The following is a 23356-nucleotide window of genomic DNA, read 5'->3' as shown; positions in this document are numbered from 1 at the left end:
CAAGGCCTCCCGAGGGGATCAAGGGCAGACATATAGGGGGAATGTAGCTCAGTGGTAGAGCGCATGCTTCGCATGTATGAGGTCCTGGGTTCAATCCCCGGCATCTCCACTTCGCCTTTAGACCAATTTCCACTTGTCATTGTGATGAAACAGCACAAAGTGCAGCAAACATTAACAATGTCTGGCGCATTTATGGAGCAGTCGGGCCTTGTGAAAATAACTTACTTCATGACTTTGTCAGTATTACCTAATTTTCATTCCAATAATAATATCTTCCGTGAGTTGCACGTTAAGACAACAGTGCCATGTATGGCATACCTGTGGGGAGCCAGTTTCGAATCTAGCCTGGGTCATTTCCCAAGCCCTAAGCATATATTAAAAAGCATATATTGCAATATGAATATGTTGTGTTGTCATTCCTAAGGTTTGAGGATGAAGGAGACGGTGATGAGTATAATAAATGCCTCAGCCCTCCCGCTGACAGCTCCCCATCTGGGCAGCTGGACACCCCCCCTTCACCACTCTGCACTAAGGAGTCATGCCAGGTCAGCGCAGACTCCAATCTCTTCAGCAGCAAGCGTGTGTGTGTGTGTGTGTGTGTGTGTGTGTGTGTGTGTGTGTGTGTGTGTGTGTGTGTGTGTGTGTGTGTGTGTGTGTGTGTGTGTGTGTGTGTGTGTGTGTTTCCTAGTATCATTGTACTGTATTCACTTGAAGGGAAATTTGTGGGTGTGTCTGTGTTGGAATGGGTTTTGTAGTCGTGGGGTGTGAGTATGTATATTGGCAGATTTCATGTCTAGTCTATTTTTTATAATCTCTCTCTCTCTCTCTCTCTCTCTCCGTCTCTCTCTCTCTCTCTCTCTCTCTCTCTCTCTCTCTCTCTCTCTGTCCTGCTGTGCACAGGGCCTGTGCATTCTTTGTAAGGCCCGTGCTGTGAAGAATGTGTCAGGTGACTATGAGTCTGAAAAGAAAAAGAAGAAGAGGAGGGAGGACGAGGACGAGAGGCTCTATATGAGGGCAAGGCTGCAGATAGACAAGGGCCTAGAACTGGAGGAGCTGGTCAGTAGACAATATAATATAATATAATATAATATAATATAATATAATATAATATAATATAATATAATATAATATAATATAATACTGTATATTAGAGTAGAAAAGAGTAGAATAGAATATGTATGTGGATTAGCAGCAGGTTGACAAGGAGAAAATGTTAGTTGCAAATGTTAGGTTGGCTAGTATACGTAGCTCAAAAATAATAGGCTGGCCCAATGACCTGAATAAAGGGGACGGCGTACGTTCGATTCATAACTGAAACAACAGCGGGGGGTTGGACAGTCAGACATGAGACAATTTTTGGGTGGATCGCCAGTGGGTAGCGCGCCATTCCCCATGCATCTCCATGGGAGACTTGAAGCGATGTATCTCCTTTCTTGCCAAGTCGGTTCCCGTCCCTTTCAAAGAACCCAAATATTTTTTTCGGCTGGACCCTTTCTTTTAGAGTGCTGTTAAATAATTTAAATTACCAAGGAGCATTGTTAGTTGGGTTGATTGATAGTTAGAATTGTTTTAGAATTCTTTTGATTGACCGTCAAACGCAACAAGCTGGCGGTGTCAATGAGCTGGTTAAGGTATGCTTCAGGAAATTTGGGGTGGAAGTATTCTCACAGATCAATCCCGGATGCTTGAAAACCGTTGAATAGAGTACAGTAGAAGCCCACTTTCCATATACTGTACTATACATGTCAATGGGCCGGCCAGATCAGAGTTGAATAGAATAGAATAGAATAGAGTAGAATACCATACAATATGGTGTATGAATGTGGGATAGTGTGTATGTGTGTCTGTATATTTTGAAAGACAACTTTAGTTGTGATATTGCGCTATATAAATACAGGTTGTATTGTATTGTATGTGGGCCGGCTAGAGAGGAGAGGAGGCTGGCTAGAACAGAATAAAATTGAATAGAATAGAAAGTCCTTTAAACTACTGTAAGGGTCATTCCACGCCAAATCAACAAGAGCCCGCGCACTTTGGTCTCAAAAAATTCTGAAAATATTACCAAGTGTACCTGTGGTACTTAAGAGAAACACTGTAAATGTATTTGAATGAAAGATGTATACTCTCCGTGTTACAGCCAATTTTACTGGGGGAGGGGGGTGGCCATTTTGTTCACACTCTTTTTTTTGTCAAAGTTCACAAGCCCGTAGCTCAACAAATAAACCATGTAGGAGGCTCAAATTTGGCATGCTGGTACATAGATAGGAATAATTTGTTGCTAAACTGTCAGTTTTGGTCTGTATGATCCTGCATCGTCATAGCATTCCCTCAAAGATGATACAAATTGTACTGGAGTTTTTGGCTGTGCTCTGTTTAGGCCTTCAGAAGACATATTTGTGCCCAACATAGCCTCTTGATTTTTTCCCCTTGTAGAGACAAGTAGGAACACTCTCATAAAAAGCTATACATAGAAAGGAAACCCCATCAGTGTTTGATCAGAAGTCCTCACAAGTCTGACAAATCATTTTGGGTGTCATTTTCAGAGCTCCAGAACCCCTTGTGGGATTGTCCACAGATTTTTATTTTATTTTTTTCTTCATTCTCCATGAAGTCTTCTTTTTAAAAATGCCAATGAGACTTGTCTTATGTGATGTTTTCTTTTTTAATTTCCACCCTGAACATGGGCAAAATGCAAAAAGAGAGCAACATGATTTCGATAACATTTAATGTAAATACTAAATAATCAAATGCAAATTTTTTGCCTGGACATGATCACCGAGGAGTCCCTGTGCAGGGGGTGCAGGTATCCCTTTCAATTTCAATGATTTCAGGAGCGTTCAATGTGGGAGCAGGTTCGCACACCAAAAGAGACAGTAGGTCAGGCACAAAGAGTCATGTTGATTTTTTTGACCAGCAGATGGCAGCGGAAGAAACGCATAGAAAACATATTGCTCTCAATGTGCATGTTGCCCATGTTCAGGTTGGAAATTAAAAAAGAAAACATCACATAAGACAAGTCTCATTGGCATTTTTAAGAAGAAGAATTCATGGAGAATGAAGAAAAAAATAAAATAAAAATCTGTGGACAATCCCATAAGGGGTTCTGGAGCTCTGAAAATGATACCCAAAATGATTTGTCAGACTTGTGAGGACTTCTGGTCAAACACTGATGGGGTTTCCTTTCTATTTATAGCTTTTTATGAGAGTGTTGCTACTTGTCTCTACAAGGGAAAAAAATCAAGAGGCTATGTTGGGCACAAATATGTCTTTTGAAGGCCTAATTAGAGCACAGCCAAAAACTCCAGTACAATTTGTATCATCTTTGAGGTAATGCCATGACGATGCAGGATCATACAGACCAAAACTGACGGTTTTGAAACAAAATATTCTATCTATGTACCAGCATGCCAAATTTGAGCTTCCTACATGGTTTAGTTCTTGAGCTACGGGCTTGTGAACTTTGACAAAAAAAAGAGTGTGAACAAAATGGGCACCCCCCTCCCTCAGTAAAATTGGCTGTAACACGGAGAGTATACATCTTTCATTCAAATAAATGTACAGTGTTTCTCTTATGTACCACGGGTAAACTTGGTAATATTTTCAGAATTTTTTGAGACCTAAGTGCGCAGGCTCTTGTTGATTTGGCGTGGAATGACCCGTAAACAAACTAAATAATTGCATAATGTGCCGTATGTGCTGCTATTAGGTGCTTTTACATTATATTACGCTGCAACGTGATCTCCAAAAATTCCGTGCTCCTGGACACAGATGTTAAGGGCACAAAATCCGTGTCCAGGAGCACAGATTTTGCCAAAATTCCGTGCTCCTGGACACGGAATTGTTTTCCGTGCTCCTGGACACGGAATTGTTTTCCGTGATGGACACAGAGAAGTGCTCTCTCTGTAGGCTACTCCCATAGATCTATGTTTCCACAGTCTTGTGTTTTCTCAGGATTTTTCTAATTTCAAATATTTTTTTCTAAAAAAAAAACATTTCCTGCTGACAGGTTAAGGTTAGGGATTGTTTTGGTCTGGGCACAGCTAGTTTTCTTTCATTCATTATATGAATTTGATAGCCTAGCAACCAACTGGAAAAGGTATTTCTCAAAAATTTGTCTTTAATGACAGGTTAAGGTTAGGGAATGTTTTGGTCAGGGCACAACTTAAATTGCTATAGCATTATTTTGTTTAGGATTAGCATTTGGTATGTATTTTCTAATGATAGAGTTACACAGTGCTGTGGTAATAGCCTATAGAAAGCACTTCCGTGTGCCCATCACGGACAACAATTCCGTGTCCAGGAGCACGGAAAACAATTCCGTGTCCAGGAGCACGGAATTTTGGCAAAATCCGTGCTCCTGGACAAAGATTTCATGTCCTTAACATCCGTGTCCAGGAGCACAGAATTTTTGGAGATCAAAGCGACTTACAGTTGTAGTGCAGGGTATTGGTTGCAGTCCCTGGAGTAGTGTGGAGTTAGGTGCCTTGCTCAAGGGCACCTCAGCCATGGAGTGCGATAGGGACTGGAATGGTGGAATTCGAACCGGTAACCGTCTGATCTAAAGCCCATCTCCTAAAGCACTTTGCCACAGCTGCCTCCGTGCTCATGGTTACTATCTTCGGCAAGCTATTTTGGCTTCAGAGACACAATAACGAGGACAGTGGAGTACGCTGGCTCAGACCCAGAGACGGATTATGACTCCATGGGCCCCTGGGCCAGACAGCAAGAAAGGCCCCCCTCCATCTCCATGGGTGTTGCTAGTTACCAAAAAGATTCAGGGTTTTAGGACAGAAATTAAAGACTCTATGTTGTTACGGGGTTTGGTTTTTTTTCCCCCTGAGAAAATGTGAAAATATAGTTGTTAAAAGTGCAATATTTAATGCAGTGAGAATGGAAATAAAGAGGCTTGGGCTTCAGGGCCCCCCTTGACTCTTGGGCCCCTGAGCCTGGGCCCAGTAGGCCAATGCAGTGATCCATCCTTGCTCAAAGCAATTCTGACAAACTCAGAGAGCAGACCAGCTTTAGCAGAACACAGTAGGCCGGATAAGACAGCTGGAAATAAAGACGAATGAGTGTTGAACAGGGTTGAGGCGATTCGCAAATCAAATAAGGAAACAGGTGGCAACTAATATAATATGGCCGCATACAATGATCTGTAATGTTTATTGGCTAATACAGTTCATATAAGTTACAACAACAGGATAGGATACAATACTAGTATTAAAACCCTGGCAGGAAAGCACCATGGTGGTAATAAAGAAATACAATTTGATTAATTAATTAATTAATGATAGTGTGGCATCACCATGGTCTCAGAAGACGGTATAATTTCATGATGGGTAAAAAAAGGCAATATAAGTAAATGATAACGATTGATGTTTTCTCCTGGCACGGCAGGCGTACGGGGAGATGTGTCGAGAGAAGATCAGGCGGGCTGCAGCGTGTAACCTGGAGATGGCCAGAGAACGTCAGGAGGCCGAGCGGCGCGAAGAGAAGTTTCACGTGAGCAGACCGCAGTGCATTTTGCTCTGCACCAACAATTTGTACTACAACAAATAGATGTATACCTTTCATTATGTCTAACTGTTAAATCAAGTCTTAGGGTTTTCTTTTGTTTCAGACAAGTAAAAGTTGTATCCTTTACCTGGCATGTTTCGACGGTGTAACTTCGTCTTCATCAGAGGGACGTGACCCTCTGATGAAGACGTAAGTTACGGTACACCATCAAAACATGTCAGGTAAAGGATAAAACTGTTCCGTGTCTGAAACAAAAGAAAACCCTAAGACTTGAACGATAACAAGATTTCTTCCTTTAGTAATCACACAATTAATCACATCACTGGACCATGGCACAAAATTAATCCATGCGTAGTTGCTCTCTTCCTGGCCAGCAACATCTTCCACTCACTTTTACTAGTATAGGAATTGTTTTAATAGTATAGTAATTCTCTGCATGGAAACTTCCAGACTCTCATGTGTGTTTGTGTGTAATGAATCTTAAATACCCCAGCCGTCCTACGTGTTCAGGACGCGCACCGACACCCCTCCGCAGCTGCCAAAGCAGAGGCAGTACCAGCACGAACTACAGGACCAGGTCCACTACCAAGGCCAGAGGCAGGGGCTGGACAGGCAGACCAAGGAACTGGTGCACCGGACGGGCCAGATAGAACTGGCCGATGAGTGAGTGACAAACACCGAAAGAGAGAGAGAGAAATACAGAGACAGACAGACAGACAGACAGACAGAGATACATAATACGCTGCTTTTTAACAGAGTGAAAGAGTGGGAGTGGGAGTCTGTGTGTGTGTGTGTGTGTGTGTGTGTGTGCGTGTGTGTGTGTGTGTGTGTGTGCGAGAGAGAGAGAGAGAGAGAGAGAGAGAGAGAGAGAGAGAGAGAGAGAGAGAGAGAGAGAGAGAGAGAGAGAGAGAGAGAGAGAGAGAGAGAGAGAGAGAGAGATCAGTTCCCTCAGATGAAGTAGAAGGCCTGGGAATGGGACATGTCCATAAAGCTACATTTGGAGAGAGAGGAAGAGAGAGACAGGGAAAGAGAAATCTGAATAATAGTGTCTTTGTATCCAGTATGAATCTGACTAAAAGCTGAGCACTACACACAAACTGCAGTTACAAGCCCATAGTATTCTGGCTTCAAATGGAATGTTGTCAATATTTAGTTTAAAATACTTTCTAGGATATACTGTCCACAGTGTGGAGCAGTGTTCCACTGCAACAGGAACATTCCCAAAACACAGCCGCATTCGTGCACAAACCGGATATCGCCACCAGTCTGTTACAAATGTGAATGGAATGTTCCTCACATGTAACTGTTCTCATAGCTACCTACTATGTTAACTGATGTTTTGCAAAATGGCTCTTTGCAGCAGGACTGAAAGGCACATTGTTCCAAATCATTCAAACTCATTTTGACTCTGAAAACAGAAGGGCCATACAAAATCGAAATTGCATTCTTCTTACAAGTGCATGACACGCAAAACCAGATGAATACACACACACACACACACACACACACACACACACACACACACACACACACACACGCATGAATGAGTCCCTGTGTTTTGCAGGATTGCACTGGAGAGACAGCAGCAGGTGCTGAGAAAGGCCAGTGATGTCAGATGCTATCAGAAGGCCCTGGACACACAGCGCAGGGGAAGATGCAGGCCGTTTGGAAGCACAACGCAGGTACAGTGTGTGCCTAGTGTGTGTGTGTGTGGCTCTCTGTCTGCCTGTGTGTGTGTGTGTGTGTGTGTGTGTGTGTGTGTGTCTGTGTGTGTGTGTGGTGTGTGTGTGTGTGTGTGTGTGTGTGTGTGTGTGTGTGTGTGTGTGTGTGGCTCTCTGTCTGCCTGTGTGTGTGTGTGTGTGTGTGTGTGTGTGTGTCTGTGTGTGTGTGTGGTGTGTGTGTGTGTGTGTGTGTGTGTGTGTGTGTGTGCGTGCATCATCTACAGTCATATGTACTATGTATATGATCTTATCTGTCTGCGTGACCTACATAAGCATTTCTATGGTTGTAGTTGTGAATGTGCACACGTGCCTGTGTGTGTGCGTATGGGTGCGAGACTCTTTTTTTTCCACATCACTTTTTTCTGTGTGTCTGAGAACATCTCCAGAGGAAGTGGTAGTGGTAGTGTGATGGACTGCAGCACAATGAGCTCAGAGTAGAATGAGTCGTCAGTCATCATTTCAGTCATCTACACTTTCCTGCTCTGTGGCATGCAGATGGTATGCAATGGGTCGTGCCTAACCATCTCGGTCGGAGGTCAAAGACTATGAGTCACACAGAGCATGCCCAGTGAATGCAGCTTGTTTCGTTTCACTCTATTTTGGTCTGGATTCCTATTTAGATTGTACAGACTTTACCACATCCTGCCTTCCTTATTGATAGTAGATGAAAACACGTGTGTGTTAGACTGTATTTGAAAACTTGATTGCTACTGAGGCTGAACTCAATTCAATTCAGTTTCAATTTATTAGGGACCATGTACAATCAAAACATACAGTAAATGTTGTCATTTCATGCATTGTACCAGAGGTAGCCTCAGGCTAATATACATCTGCAGTCCCTGGCAGGACACAAAACATCAACATCGAATCAGCTTGTTCAAAAAAAAAAAAGAGGCGAGAGAGAGATGCACTGTGTATAAAGAGCTCTTTTCCAAAACGCTATATCCACCATTTTTGACTTTTTGCATTTTAATATTGGAATTGACTGTTAAGAGGTCTTATCATCTATGTGTGAATTCTTGCCATTCAAATGTTTTGAGAACATACTTAAAAACCTCTATAAAAATGCATTTTGCAATGCATTTCAATATAATGCCCAATACAAAAATGTAAATTTCTCAACATTCTGTAAAATGGATATATCTCATTTTGGAAAAGAGCTCTTATCGCACTTACTTTGTATCTCTCTTGTCTACTCGCCTGCATAACAGTAGCTTGATTTGTTGTGGCCTTTATTTTTAAAAGATACTCATTAGAGTCATGCACTGTCTATAACAGCAGAGCTGTCAAAACTGAAACTGAACTTTCAACACAGGCAACTTATCAAGTTCAAGTTCAAGTTCAAGTTTTAATTTAGCCATATCAACAATATAAAATACAGTTGTACATGAATAAATAAACAGGGAATGGCATACAAAGAGCATTGGAGACATTGAAAAATGCAATGTAATATTCAAAGTGCATGGGTATGTGACGGAGGTCATCTTGCACCTGTTCACCCCCCTCGGGGATCGAACGTGCGACCTCGTCAACTACAACGGTTCGGCAATGGGAGACACAGTACGATACCGCTGGGCCAAGAGACTAGTCTCTCGGCCCAACGGCACGAGACTGTATGAGGCTATCGGAGGGAGGTTTACCAACGTTCCACGCCAACTCTGTGCTAGTTAGCCTCCGTTACAGGTAGTAACATTGTTCAAAGTAAACAAGAGAGGTAGGAAGGCCAGATAGTGGGCTATAGCTGTAAAGTGCTAGTGCATAATAAGTTGGCGGATGGCTTGTGGGTAGGTACTGTCCCTAAAGTGTGTGGTGTTGCATGGGAAACTGCGGTATCTGAGTAACCAGTAGACCTGTGTACTTGCCTTACGATCAACAGACTCTGTGCTGGTTTGATCAAGATTGTGGTGGGTTCTTGTTGGGCTTTCAGTGTTTTTTAGTCACAACAAAGCCAATCTACCTCATTAGGTACTATGGATGGAGTGAATGGTATAATATTGTGTAGTGGAAAGTGCGCACATACAGCAAAAAAACATCAGCAGGTGCCAAATCAAAAAATTGTCACATGTACAGTAGGAGCGGGAAAGGATCTGCACACTGCTTGCAAAAGACTTAATTTATTAGGAGCAACGTTTAGGATCTATGATCGAAACGTTGCTCCTAATGAATGGTATAATAGCTACATGAATGTACTTTTACCTTCACTGTTGACATCTCTGATCCTTTATTGTGAATAGGTACACCTCAGTGTCATGCAGTGTCATGCTGAGACACAAACCCAAACTGATAACTTCCACTTTTTCCAAACCAAACCCAAACTGGTAGCCTTATCCTTTTCCATTTCTGTGTTAGGTACCCTCCTCGATTTTCCAAATCCAAACTGGACCCCTTTTTCCATTCCTATGATTGTGGTCTTTCCCTGGGGTTCCCCTGTTCCTATAGGAGGAGCAGAGGGGAGAAAGAGGCCCTTCTAGTCCCAACGGATGAAGTAGGATTGAAAAGTGCACTGCAGTTAACAATCCAATAGACCATTATGTTACCCTGTAAATATTATGTGAGTGGAGTTTCGGATGCAAACAGTGGTCTAAATTTAAAATACGATTCGTAGACTCTTTATTGAACAGGAAAAATGACTGTGTAGCTTCTCACTTCTAAAGCACTTTGTACTCTACTGTCAAGTTTGTCTACTGCTTGCCATACCCACCATCTTAATTACCGATTCCTGACAACCACTGGTATACAGTCTTTGGTTACACTTTACTTGACGTCAGCATCATATTTATGGTGTAACTGTCATAATTGTGTCAAAACAGTGTCATGACACAGAGTCATGGACGAGTCATAAACATCATGTCAATGTCATAAACGTTTTATGGTCATGAAAAGTTGACATTGTGAAGGTCTTCTTTACCATAACCGATTGTCACTTAATGAGTCATAAAATGACGTATGCATGACTGCATTATGACACTGTTGTCATACGTAGGCTTACATATGACGCCGGCATGAAGTTAAAGGGACACTGTGCAGGAAATGGTCAAAAAAGGTACTGCAACTATGCTGCTCATTGACATTGGGCTGCCTATTGCCAAATTTGATCTTTACACAAAAGTTTACTAAGTAATAAACAAATATTTTCTAGTATGGTCGAAGTACAGTCATTTTTGCAGCTAAAAATGGCTATTTTTGGAAATTCAAAATGGCGGACCATGGAGAAGATCCCCCTTTTCATGTATGAAAAGTGCAATTTTACCAGTCATAATGAATACTTTGAAGAATGTGATGCTGGTGGTAAGTATTCATGAAAAAGGTAACATTAGTGAATGGGCAGCATGAATTCTGGAAATAAACAACTAAAAATCTAACACAGTGTCCCTTTAAGTGTTCATTGACTGATCACTGAAAAAAAAACAATTGTTTGTGCCAGTTGGAGAGGACGTTGATGTCGATGTCGCTGGGCGAGCTGGAGACTCCCGAGGTGCTGGCGGAGCAGAGGCAGCGCGCACGAGAGCTGCACCACCAGCAGATCCACGCCGCCATCCTCAAGAGGCGCCACGCGCACCACAGCCGCATCCTGGAGCAGAAGAGAGAGATACACATGCTCAGCAGAACCAGAGAGGAGTGAGTACGCTACACACATATACAGGATATAGTCAGATATACTGTACACGTCTTTTGGAGTGAGTATACTAATACAGACATACACTATACTATCAAAAGTATTTGCTAATGTAACGGAGGCCAACTAGCAGAGTGTGGTGTGGAACGTTAGTAAACCTCCCTCCCGAAGCCTCATACATTATCGGTAGCGGTGAGCTATCGTACTGGTCCTTGAGCTCAGCAGTATGGTGTTGTGCCTCCCATGCCCGAGCTGGAGCGTTGACTAGGAGGCGGTGGGTTCGATTCCCAAGTGGCGGACAGCACAGGAACACCTCAGTTACACTAACTTGCCCTTAACTCACATATGAACTTAACTGTCATCCCATTCCTAACTCATAGGGTTCAGTATATCGTCGGTCCACCTCTTGCAGCTGTTAATGTAAGCTTTAACTTCAAGTCAATGTGCTTTTGGAAGAATGGTCAACAACTCCTAAACACACTCCTCAACCTTGTGGACAGCCTCCCCAGATGAGTTGAAGCTGTAATAGCTGCAAAAGGTGGATTGATATCATATTGAACCCTGTGGGTTAGGAATTGGATTGCAGTTAAGTACATAGTATGTGACTCAAGGCAGATTAGTGTATACTTTTGCTGATAGTGTGTGTGTGTGTGTGTGTGTGTGTGTGTGTGTGTGTGTGTGTGTGTGTGTGTGTGTGTGTGTGTGTGTGTGTGTGTGTGTGTAAATTGGTGCTTCACTACCTCCACCAGGATCCGAGAGGACCAAGTGACGCGCCACCGTAAGCTGTGTGGGATGAGAGAGGCCCTGGATGAGGCCTGGACCAAGAGCATGGAGGCCAGGCGCCGGAGAGAGCAGGAGGAGAAGGACTTCCTCAGGTACAGGGCCTCACATCTCCCCTCACCTGGGCAGTATGCCAAGAACCAGGTCAATTAGTGCCAGGTTAAAGAAATCCGGTTGGGTGTAAAATGGCTTAAAATTGAATTTACCACCCGCATTTTATTCTCCGCTCGTCATTCGTCTGAATTCAGCGTGAAAAGATAGGCACACCTATTTAACGAACTGCATCTCATTCTTCGCTCTGCTGTCATTTGGTGTAATTTCATCGCACTGACATATGGAATGCCCTTGCACAGCATTTATTCTCTGCTCACTTGTCTCCGGTCAGAAATGTTCTGTATCGCTCCCACCCACCACCTTCCTGTTTACCTCCCCTCTGCCGCTGTTCGGTCAATTCGTCGGGCATCTTGTCTTATCCTCTCAATTTTACCTTGCTCCATTGCTCTCTGACAGTCATCGGCCGGGGGATGTTCGCTCAGACCTCGCACATATCTGTGGGCGCAGATACTGCCCGAGCGCTCAGTGGAACCCTGTACTCCTGAGCTCATGTTAGTATCATGTATCAGTCTTGAAATGTTTTGAAGTGTTTTTATTTAATTTAACATTCATTTGCTCCCGAAATATCCATGGAAGTAATTGAAACTTAAAAAAATTGCCGGATTGATTCTGGAACTTGCCGGATCTGGATCTGGATCGTCCATGCCCCGGATCGATTCGGATCGCCGAATCGATCATTGTTGACACCACTACTGTTTACTGCATAGACATTTCTCAGTCGTGGCAGTACTTCAGCACCATGGCCAGCGATCTTGCCCAATACGCCACGTAATCTATCTCAGCTTCTCGAGCGCAGTGGTCCACACGGACAAGGTGAAGCACTTTGATGATTGGTCCACCGCGAGAGCCAGACGATCACGAGAAGTCTGTTCTCCAGCGAGAACGAAGATGTACAGTATGTGTATGCCACATACCTGATGAAGACCATGTTGGGTCGAAACGTTGTATGCCCGAAATAAATTTAAAAGCGGAGCTACGCACAGTGTGCGGACTTCTACTTTTTCCACTATCAGATGCGCCTTTGTCCTGCACCTGGCCTCAGAGAGGTGGGATGTGCAAACTGTTACTCTTACTCTTATGAAGAATGCGTATGCTTAATACAAATTTCAGATATTGAACTAATGAAATAGTGTTAAAAACATGATGCTGAGAGCTAACTTTGGCCACATACCTTGGCTTTATCACTTATCCATGTTCTTGGTATTACCCATGTGTGCTTGTAGGGCTGGAGGCTGCCTGGTCCTCGACGGGTGTGAAAACTTCAAGTGCTGCCGGCGCTGCACGCGGCGTCTCAGCTTCTCTGGAGGGACCAACATCTGGAAGGAGTCCCGCTACCAGGCCGGAGCACGCCTCATGGTCTAACTTCATAGATATACAACACACTACCAGGCTAGAGCACGCCTCATGGTGTAGGCTCCATAGATATCCAACACACTACCAGGCTGGAGCCCGCCTCATGGTCTAACTTCATAGATATACAACCCTTGGGTCTCTTTCCATTACCCTAACTCCCATCCTCCCTTATGCTCGGGGCCTCATGGTGCCGTTGCAAGGTGCCAGAAGTCTAATTCAAAGGTCATTTTCTCATTTACAATCGGGATGTTGAATGGAGAAAAATCCTCCAAAAGTTATTGGGCTGGCAGTGGGGAGGCTGACAGTAGGGAGACTACCATTTTCTCCATGGAGGCAGCGTGAGGCAACAAGCACAGGCCAAGGACAGGAGTCAGGATAATGCACTGTACCCTAGACATCCTATCCACTCCAAAACATAGCATCCCTGTACCAAGATGGCGGGCACAAAAGGCTAGCCATACCAAAAGGTTGAACCTGTCCTCTAGTTTTCTAGATCTATACTGTAGCTCTCAGCTGCCTTCTTCAATTTAACTTCCTTTTTATCTTCAGTGTTGTGTATTGCATTCAAATGCCAAGCTCTTGGAGTAAAGACATCAAAAATTTGCAAAAGCATGTTTATTTCTTATGTTGAATATATTCCCTTCAAAGTTTTTTTAGCGTCTTGAAAATGAAATGACGACAACAACAAAAACATTCCCCAAAGTACAATCCTTCTTAGTGCATTAATAGTCAAGCAAGTTCATCATAGTCATCCTAGACAATCTTGGGCTTTTTTCATTGGGCTTCTATCTTTAAATAAAAACGGATGACGTTTTAACCCTGTGCTCAAATGAAAGACAGACACACACACAGACACACACAGACACACACAGACACACACACAACTGTGTGGTCGTCCCACTATTCTTATGCCCATTTTTGTTTTTGACTTTCTCAGTAACTTTGGCCAAAATAAGAACAAATTCCCTATTGTACTAAAACACACTCAAAGCACGGGAGAAGATTTACACAAGATCACAACAAAATATAAATTTGGTTAACCATGAATTCTACCAGTAGTCTTTTCTGACATTTGAACAGTAACTAATGTCCTGTCAGTGATGTGCTGAGACTCATAACTTAGCTACCCATTCAAAAATCTCTGCGCAACTTAGTCCATGTACACTTGGGAGTGCTGTCCGTTATATAATGGCAATGGTACTAAAACAATATTGATGATAATCTAGGAAATGCGGTTTCAGGCGTCATTTACCATTTTAAAATAAAGCACATGTACAATATCTCTGCTTACAAAACCGGAGTGAGGAGCCATCGTGGGTGTACAAGTACCAAGCAATACAAAACCACCACAGCTGACTTTCAAAATTCTATAATGATGGCAAAAAGATATGACCAGGATTGCTTTTTACCCCTAAACTGCCAGGTTCAGCCTATCAAAATGTGTGTACACGAGTGTGTGTATGCGAATGTGTGTGTGCATGTGTCTGAGCACGAGTATGAGCATCGGAGGATGTCATGTCAAGTGATGATACAGTTCATGTCATTTTGGTACAGGCCACAAGGGGCACACAAGAGCACTTGACAAGAGGGGTGGTGGATCTAGTACAAAAATGTCATACAAAAATGTTATACTGACTGCAGTAAAGCGTTGGATTATGGGCTGGCTAGTCTGACGGGATAAGCTACAGCTCAAAAAGATGCATGTTGTAGATACACTAGTCTCGTAGAGTGACATAGCTGGGGGACAGATGAGATAAAACGAAAAGAGCAAAAAGAAAGTCAGCGGGACAAAGTCTCGTAAAAGAGACGAAAAACAGACATCCTGCTTCCTTCATATGTGGCACATTAATCCTTGGTGTTAAACTGTTTGCGGAAAATTGTACAGTTCTTAGCCAGAGTGAAAAGAAAAAAAAGAACTTTCCAGTGACTCACTTCTTCCTCTCTCCCCGACTCCCCCAACCCCTTCACCTTCCTCATTATGCTCAGGTCCTCCCTTCACTAGCCATCCTTCCTACTAAAGACGAGTGCACAGAGAATGAGAAAGAGAAAAAAGAAAGACACAGAGAGAAAAAAGAAAGACACAGAGAGAACAGAGGAGTGTTAGAAGGAAGGAATTAAAGAGAGGGAAGGAGCAGAGTTGTATAAAGTAGAAGAACTCATACAAAATGTCATTACACTAGTGATATGGTGCTACATTGTTTCAACTTTGTAATATCCTACAACTAGTGTTGCAACCAGTGCGTACCCTGAGCATGGTACAGCCCGCCACATTACTCCCCTGGGGCGCCATTTTGGGGCTGCCCCCTTGCATGAGTGAGGCATGAATACAATTTTGTTTCGTGTGCACTGTGCATCTGTGTGCTTTGTCACGATGACAATGGGAGTTGGAGTTTGGAGTTTCCCCATAATGACATCTATATCAGTACTTCTACTTTATGCAACTCTGGGAGAGAGGGAGGGTGGGAGGGAGAGCCAGTAAGAGGAGGGGAAGCAGCAGTTGTATACTGTAGCTTCTGCAGCTGCAGTCTCTACACATCCTGCACTTTCTGGGCTTCGGCGGGCCAGCTGTAGTTGTCCAGGGTGAAGGAGTCGTAGTCAGAGTTGTAGACGTGGGACAGAATGAAGGCCTCCTTGTCCTTGGGCTCCGGGTACAAGGATGCGATGTTATTCCTGTAGGCATAGTCCACAATCTGGATTGGAGGACAGAGGGGAAATTAGTTAGGATTATTAAGTATTGCAAGTGTACAGAGTAAATTATAACGATTGCAAGCTCCAAAAATAAATAAAAATCTGTCCAGTTTGTAAATTCTTACAAAAACTATTTTGAACTGCTGACTTGCTGAACACTTCAACACATCCTCATGTCAGCAGATATCCTATAGGTTCCACGTTTTGGCTACTCAAACACCTCTGCCCTCTACCAACGTCCTGAAAAGTCAAGTTTGACACTCCAAACATCCTTGACTTTGACCCGTGTTACTTCCTGTAGTGTATGTGTGTGTTTCTTGAAATGTTCATTTGGGCATTATGTTTATTTCGTGTAGATGTGCGCCTTGAAATGTTCATGTGCGCATTACGTGTATTTGTGGAAGCTACTTGACACCTTAATTCCCCCTCTGGGGATCAATAAAGTTTCTCTACTCTACAAGTCAACGTCTTTGATATCAGATTAGCCACCATTTTGTGGTGGTGATCTGGTTCACTCTGGACTACTCTGTCTCTACAAAGCGGTCTTGAAGAGCCTGAAAATGGTCCACCACCCTCCTGAGCTGTAGTGAGGTCCAGACTGCAAACTCAGTCAACTGTGTGTACATGTACCAGCTGCTCTGCTGCATACAAACAGAAGAACCATGTAATAACAAATGAACATCTGGTGCAACACTGTTTCAAAAACCATCATCTTCATCAAAAAGATATCAAGTCTATTGCACTGATTTTCTTTTTTTATTTCATGTCTGGTCCTGCACTGGATGGTTATCGTAGAACCGCAGAGAATGAGTTTTCCTTTGTTCTAGAACAGTGGTTCTCAACCTTGTCTGAACTATCGCCCTGTTGACCTCACCATGAGCCTGACAACGCCCCCTTGACCACATCATAAGCCTTCAAATGCCCAAATTAATGTTAAAAAATAAAATGGTCTAATGTAGTGTTTCTCAACGGGGGCGGTACAGCCCCCCAGGGGTCGTTGGGAGCTCTAGGGGGGCATTGAGAAGAATATAGCTGAGAGGGGGCGGTTCTTAGTGGCCATTGGGGGGCATTAGTCAATTTACTTATTTTTGTTGCCAGGGGAACAAAGCTGTAACACTCGTTCATTAGGATGTTTACCACTTACTGTGAATGATCCTGGCTGGGATAATTGGTAAACAAAACAACCCATTTTAGAATACCTTGCTTGTTTGTATCATTTCCCCTAGCAACCAAACTGAGACGGCAGGTGTGGAGCTTCCTGTCGTGGCTGGTAGTGAGCGGATGCTGGGTACAAATGAATACATTATCGCGCTACTCATGGGGACCAGCAGTTCTTTTTTTGATTAGGTCGCTTGTGTAAAAACAAAAGCTTCTTGCAGTGCACTTTTATTTGCATGGATGAATTCCAGGTGGGGGTTCACAAAATAAATCTGTGTTGGGTTATTAACTGGGTTGGGTAATGGGTTATTAACTCACCAGTATAGTGCAGGCAAGGTGTGTGTGTGTGTGTGCGCGCGCGCACTATACCACTATCTCCCTTCTGGCAGATGATATAGAGTCCCAGTTAAAAGCAATAAAAGGTTTCTGAACAGGTATACATTTTCTTTCGTCCCTACATCTACTAATCTACTAAATTCAAGCCGCTAACTACTCTACCTAGTAATCTAACTAATCTACCTATTAATGCTATGTATGGATACATACACCCATTATGCACTTCAGTACTGCACTTTGATTTATTTATTTATTGAGTATACTTTTTTTGTTGTGTGTTTTGTTTTATTTTGTTTTGTTGTTTCTTGTTAGTTGTTGGGAGTTATGTGTTGTGTGGTATGCAGCAGCTTTGTGGTGTCCAAGACAAATTTCCTGCGGGACAAATAAAAATAATCTTGAATCTCTTAATCTTGACCATCCCAGTGTAATCCTCACTCACTGTGCCATTACTGTACACGTTGAGTGTGTTTAAATTTTGATAACGCAGCTAAAACATTCATAGAAAGCCACCCTTACTGCAGGAGGCACTGGAGATGCCTGAAGTGAGCTAAAATGTGGTAACCACTGTTTTAAACCAGGCATGCGGGACAGCAAAGCTATGAAAGTGTACAGAATCATAATCGAGTGAGGCTGTAAGCGAATAGGGCAACGATGGCAGGAAGCCATGACAAGATCTTACATTTCATCCAGTAGCCCAAAATAGTCACATTACAACCACACAAAACCTCTTAACCCAATTTAGACCAAAATAGACCGATATCTGAATATAGCAAAACCATAATTTGAGAGGCCCTGTGCTGACTCACTCCTCATTTGTAACCACGCCGGGAGAAACAGCTGTGTAGGGGAGTAGAGAGGTTTCCATTGCAGCCATTTTTAGACAGGCTACCCAAACGAATGAAAGAAATGAGTGTAATTTTTGACATTTTGTGATATTTATAACATTGTCTCATGGTTTTGTGAGTGGGTAATGTCTCGTAGTTCTCTGTGGGCAAGTCACGTCCTGTGTGAGAATTATATTTGAGAAGTATTCTCTGGATATACATACAGTATGAAGGGAGGCAGTAAGTAACTGCTGGTGCCCAACATGGGTGCAGTAACTCGCTCAGCAAGTTAAGTCAATGGAATGTCTGTGTTCCAACGAGACAAGGAGCCGAGTTGGTGAGGAGTGTACAAGCGATGCGATGTGGGCGTGTTGTGAGTTGAAAATGTTTAAACTGAGCGAGGAGAGTTAGCGAGTAACCAATTGGAATGCAGTTCGGTACTTCTCGCTTGTACATTGGCAGTTAAAGCCACGGGAACATTTAGCGAACGTTCCATGAGCAAGTGGTGAGGCGAGTGAGCTAGTAGCAAGAAACTAGCAGCGACGTGTGTGAACGTAGCTTAAATGGGTATTACGTAATATCAGGGCCGCTGACAGCTTTGACCGGGCCAAAACCATCTGACAGGGCCCCACTCTCAATACATACAATGTAATGGGGTCTCCCAATTCTGCAGTAATGGACGACATGGCTGAGGATGTACATTTGTTAGGAATTAATTGGCTGAGTGCTCCGACCTTGACGGCGATCTTGAAGGACACCTCCCGGATGGTGCTGAGAGGAGGGTACAGCCTGCCCTCGGCCATGTGCTCTTCTGTCACCATCTCCGAGATGGCCTGAGGTGGGACAGATCAGCAAAAGGTCACTCAACACACTGCGTGAGCAGTGCGTGAGCAGAGAAAAATGGTACAAGCTGTATTCAATGCCTCATGTGATGCAGCATGTATTGAATGCATACTGGTATATTACTCTAAAATGTATATATATTTTTAAATCAACAATCATTCCGGAATGATTATGAAATGTAGAAAATGCACAAGGTATGTGTGGTGGTAGAGTATGTAATGGAAATAACCTCAGGGAAGCAATATAAAATGATAGGGTTCAGTGTGTGCATGTCTGTATGTAAAAACAAACAAAACAAAAATCTTTAGACACATCAGCAGTTTGGAGGAGAATTTTTGAATGTGTGAAAACAATCAAATGAGAGCAAAAGGAAGCTAACGTTGTTCTCTGCCTTAGTGAAATATCTTGTACGCCATCTCACAGTAATCATGAAAAGGTCAGGTATTTCAAAGATGATAACAAGGGAGACTTCAAGACGCAAAAATGTAAATATGCAGTGTGTGCGTGCGTGACAATATCGCCCAAGTCACCTCAGCAGTTGTGAGGAAGATGTCGTCGGAGATGTGCCTGACGCCGCAGGCGATGACTCCCAGGGCCACTCCGGGGAAGACGTAGGCGTTGTTGCCCTGGCCCGGGTGGAAGGTGCGACCGTCAGCCAGGGTCACCTTCTTAAAGGGGCTGCCACTCGCAAAGATGCCCCTGCCCTGTGCAAACACAATGTTGGTTTGCACTAATTGGTTCATTTTGGTTCAATGGGTTAATATTATAAGTAAATTGGTGTTGTTATTTTGGTGTGATAAGTCAGTCAATGTTAACATCATCAAAACATGTGCACAATACATTTTGATTATTTTAATTAATTCTAAAAATAGACACCATTTGAATAAATACAAGTTGCTTACACAGTTATTCTGCAGCCAAATGACTCCTGTACTTTGCTCATCTCTGATTGCCCCTCACAACAAAATCTAGAGCAGTGTAGGCAAGACTTAAGGTAAAGGCATAACAAGCCCAAGAACACTTAAGTGGGACAGTGAAGAGAACACCGGAAATGGTTGGGAGAGAGATGGGAGATGGACCTCAGGCTGCAATCGAACCAGATTGCCCGGCGTAGCAATATCGCGTCTTAGCCGCTTGAGCCTCGGAAAAGGCTAGGCAAGACATCAAAATTGATAGCTAATCCATTTTAGGAAAAAAAAAAGTACCTGGGCCAAAGCTATGCATGCTCTCCCTCTTTATCTACTCCCCTATTGACAACACTTAGAGCAGTCTTAACCACATCTGCACTCGATCAAAGTTTCCACAACACACTGCTTATTTCCAAATTCCTCCCATCTGTGCATCCATTTATAACCTGCATTTACCAAAGCAAGCACCACTACAATATGTGCCACAGGGATTGTGGCAATACATTAATGACTCGGCTATACTTGGCACATCTTACAATCAATTCACCAACCCTGTGTTAAAACACAGTGAGCTGTATTTGTGTCTTAAGTGTGCTTCCAAAATACAGTTAATAATATTAATAACAAGAAAATAAAAGGACCATGCTATTGCTATCGTGCGAGAAGCGTTACCTCTGTGAGCGTGTAGCACTGCTCAGCGGTGCACTCTGCCTTGCTGGTGGGGTTGCTGAGGGCGAAGATGATGGGCCGCTCGTTGAAGGCCGCCATGTCCTTGATGATCTTCTCAGTGAAGGCACCTCCAATGGCCGCCACGCCTGAGGGTCAGACACCACAGAGAACACACCAGCACTGATCAGAACACAGCAGGATTCCCTGAACACAACTATTTACTATTTACAACAAGGTTTGTTGCATGTTCGTCTGTCTTTTAGGCTGTTCATTTGTTCGTTCTTGGTGCGTGTGTGTTCTGTCCTCCATATGGAAGAGGTGCGCTCTCTGAGCACTTTTCTAGTTATACACACATTTGTTTATTTTATTGTTTGCTTCTAATAGATTTCTGCAAAGAAGAACTGTTTGTATCAGATTGCAGATATATTCCTTTTTTTGAAAAAAAAAAAAAAATGAAGACAGCCCCTTAACTCATTGAGTGCCAGCCATTTTCAAATTCAGACCGGGGGGTTGCCAGGATTTTTTCAACATTTGAGTGTTTTTTCAAGAGCCATAAAAAATTGAGTTCTTTGTCCATGTGAACAACAAACATACCAGATCAACGTGTTAGGCCAAACCCCCATAAAAAAATGCAAATTACTTGATATCAAGTCTTTGGCACTGCGCCGCACATTCTGAAAAGACTCGTTTTCAAGTCCATGGCACTCAAAGAGCTACCATGTTGTGTTTCTGTGAAAAGGAAGCCACTATAAAAGTAGGCCAACTAAGACTACGGTGCATTTTGAATTCAGTAAATCAGGTGATGAGGTGCCATGTTGTGAATACAGCATTTTCTTCCTTCCTTTTTCCTCTTCAACATCTTACCAATGATGGCGGTGGGCTTGATGGTATGGACGACCTCCTCCAATGTCTTGATATGGGCATGCTCGTGGGCAAACTCCTCCTTCTCATGGTTCAGGTTGCCACGGCCCTGAAGAACAACACAACATCTTTAAAGGTAATGGATTGCACATTACAAGAACAACATCTTTATGTATTATGGATTGCAAATGTCAAGAGCTAAGTCAACACCCCCACCAGGTAATACCCTCTATTAGCTTGTTGGTACCAAAATAGTAACAAGACGAAGGATTAATCTATTATTTAAGACACTCTGCAGTCATAGCAATTCTGTCATGATGTCGTAGTTCAGTTTTTTTCAAGACGATCAGAAGATCATCGTCAGGCTTGACTGAGCTGTGTCTATCTGTTCTGATCAGCTGTAATTACCTGTCGCCCCTGCCCCCAGTGCACATGAAGAGCACACAGTAGAAGATAATTCCAAGAACATGGTTTAGTGATAAACCAGGCAATGTAAACCTACAGAAAGTGGTAAAACTGTGGATAGATAACCCCTACACGCATCATTAAAGGGCAACTCCTGCCAATTTCAATGTGCTGTTGTATTGCTCACGCTACCCTTGACTTGTCAGTACCCGGGTGACGCCGCAGTTTTCAGCCCAGCCCTTTCCGAGATATGAGCTATTCTAATGGAGGCACCTTTTGTTTACATTTTTTACAAAATGAGCATAGGCCTACTCCAAATATTTTCCCAAACGGTATCACTATTTGCTAGCTATCTGCTGATATTCCATAACCTATTGGATGTTTTTGGGAATAAATAAAAATGTTTTTTGAAATGTAAACAAAAGTTGCCCCCATTAGAATAGCTCATATCTCGGAAAGGGCTGAGCCAAAAAATGTCTGTTTTGTTTTTGCGCAGCAACAATCTTTTGACATTAAAAACTACAATAGACTTAACATTAAATAGGCCTAAAGAAATGTCCCCGTCATGTGTGAATCATTTAAGTATATCCATATAATAAGCGGGTTAACTTTCGGCGAGTCGGTCGCTTTGTGGAATAGCAGCACTTCAGAGAGAACAAGACCCCTCCGCTTCGCGTCGGGGTCTAAAGATTCTCTCTGTCGTGCTGCTATTCCACGGTAGCGACCTTCTCGCCGAACGTTAACCCTTACTTAAACAGCTCCCATGGGCCCCACACAGCGCTTGCATGTCCATGGGGACACAGGTTTGAATCCGGCCTGGGTCATTTCCCATTCAAACCCTAGATCCCTCTCCCACTGGCTTCATGTCTCCATCTTTGACGGTCCTGTCTAAATAAAGACTAAAAATCCCCAAAAACAGAACAAAAAAGCCCAGCTCCTGTACCTTGACGATGAGTCCTCTGGAGTCCACCATCCAGATCTTCTTGGCGGCGTCGGCCCTAGCCACCCCCTCCTTGGCCATGGCCATGATGAGAAGATGGGCGATGCCCAAAGCAGCCTGGGGGACACAAGACACATCTGAGGCTTAGGTACAGGTACAGCCGGGGCTCAAACAGCTGGGCACTGCACTGCTACACCGGCGACCTGGGTTTGATTCCGGCCCGGTTCATTTGCCAATCCTCCCCCGTCTCTCTCTGCCATTACTCTCCTGTCTCCTCTCAGACAGGCCTATCCAATAAAGGCATGAAAAGCCCCCCCAAAAAAACAAAAACCAATGAGGCTTACAGGTATTGTATTTATTGTCCATGGCAGCCTGGGGGACACAAGACAAGAGTTGTATAAAGTAGAAGTAGAAGCAAATATCTTCGCAGAGTACATTAGGGGACGGAACTTTAGCATACTCCTTTGCATTAGGTAGGCGGAGTTTGGGATATCCTACTGTACTAGAAGACGTTTGGTAGAAGTACTCTTAAAAATGTAGCACTGGTAGTATGATATTGTCAAGACATTACATTATATCGTCAGACCTGATAGAAGCAAATCCACACCCTGAATCTTTAAATC

At 43.3% G+C, this 23356-nt stretch overlaps 2 protein-coding genes and 1 non-coding gene across 3 annotated transcripts in view; 2 read left to right on the top strand and 1 right to left on the bottom strand.

Moving 5' to 3' along the window:
• Positions 1 to 15182, top strand: part of LOC134461207 (coiled-coil domain-containing protein 81-like) — a 23449-nt gene extending 8267 nt beyond the window's left edge. Inside the window, exons 7-14 of the mRNA XM_063213977.1 lie at positions 425 to 545; positions 901 to 1056; positions 5398 to 5502; positions 6011 to 6180; positions 7082 to 7199; positions 10663 to 10856; positions 11604 to 11729; positions 12972 to 15182. Of these exons, the coding sequence (XP_063070047.1) occupies positions 425 to 545; positions 901 to 1056; positions 5398 to 5502; positions 6011 to 6180; positions 7082 to 7199; positions 10663 to 10856; positions 11604 to 11729; positions 12972 to 13110 (1129 nt within the window). The 3' untranslated portion in view covers positions 13111 to 15182. The remainder of the gene's footprint in view (positions 1 to 424; positions 546 to 900; positions 1057 to 5397; positions 5503 to 6010; positions 6181 to 7081; positions 7200 to 10662; positions 10857 to 11603; positions 11730 to 12971) is intronic.
• trnaa-cgc (transfer RNA alanine (anticodon CGC)) lies at positions 38 to 109 on the top strand. Its single transcript has one exon. It is a non-coding gene; the product is annotated as a tRNA-Ala (tRNA).
• me3 (malic enzyme 3, NADP(+)-dependent, mitochondrial) overlaps positions 13702 to 23356 on the bottom strand; it is a 24528-nt gene continuing 14873 nt past the window's right edge. The window contains exons 10-15 of the mRNA XM_063213978.1: positions 22737 to 22850; positions 21392 to 21497; positions 20531 to 20673; positions 19481 to 19654; positions 18842 to 18940; positions 13702 to 15791 (exon numbers count right to left, since the gene is read on the bottom strand). Of these exons, the coding sequence (XP_063070048.1) occupies positions 15630 to 15791; positions 18842 to 18940; positions 19481 to 19654; positions 20531 to 20673; positions 21392 to 21497; positions 22737 to 22850 (798 nt within the window). The 3' untranslated portion in view covers positions 13702 to 15629. The remainder of the gene's footprint in view (positions 15792 to 18841; positions 18941 to 19480; positions 19655 to 20530; positions 20674 to 21391; positions 21498 to 22736; positions 22851 to 23356) is intronic.

Source organism: Engraulis encrasicolus, chromosome 13 (assembly GCF_034702125.1).
Source record: "Engraulis encrasicolus isolate BLACKSEA-1 chromosome 13, IST_EnEncr_1.0, whole genome shotgun sequence".
NCBI classification, from domain to species: Eukaryota; Metazoa; Chordata; class Actinopteri; order Clupeiformes; family Engraulidae; genus Engraulis; species Engraulis encrasicolus.
Note: the sequence above shows the minus strand (reverse complement) of the source record. Positions and strands in the feature narration are given on the sequence as shown.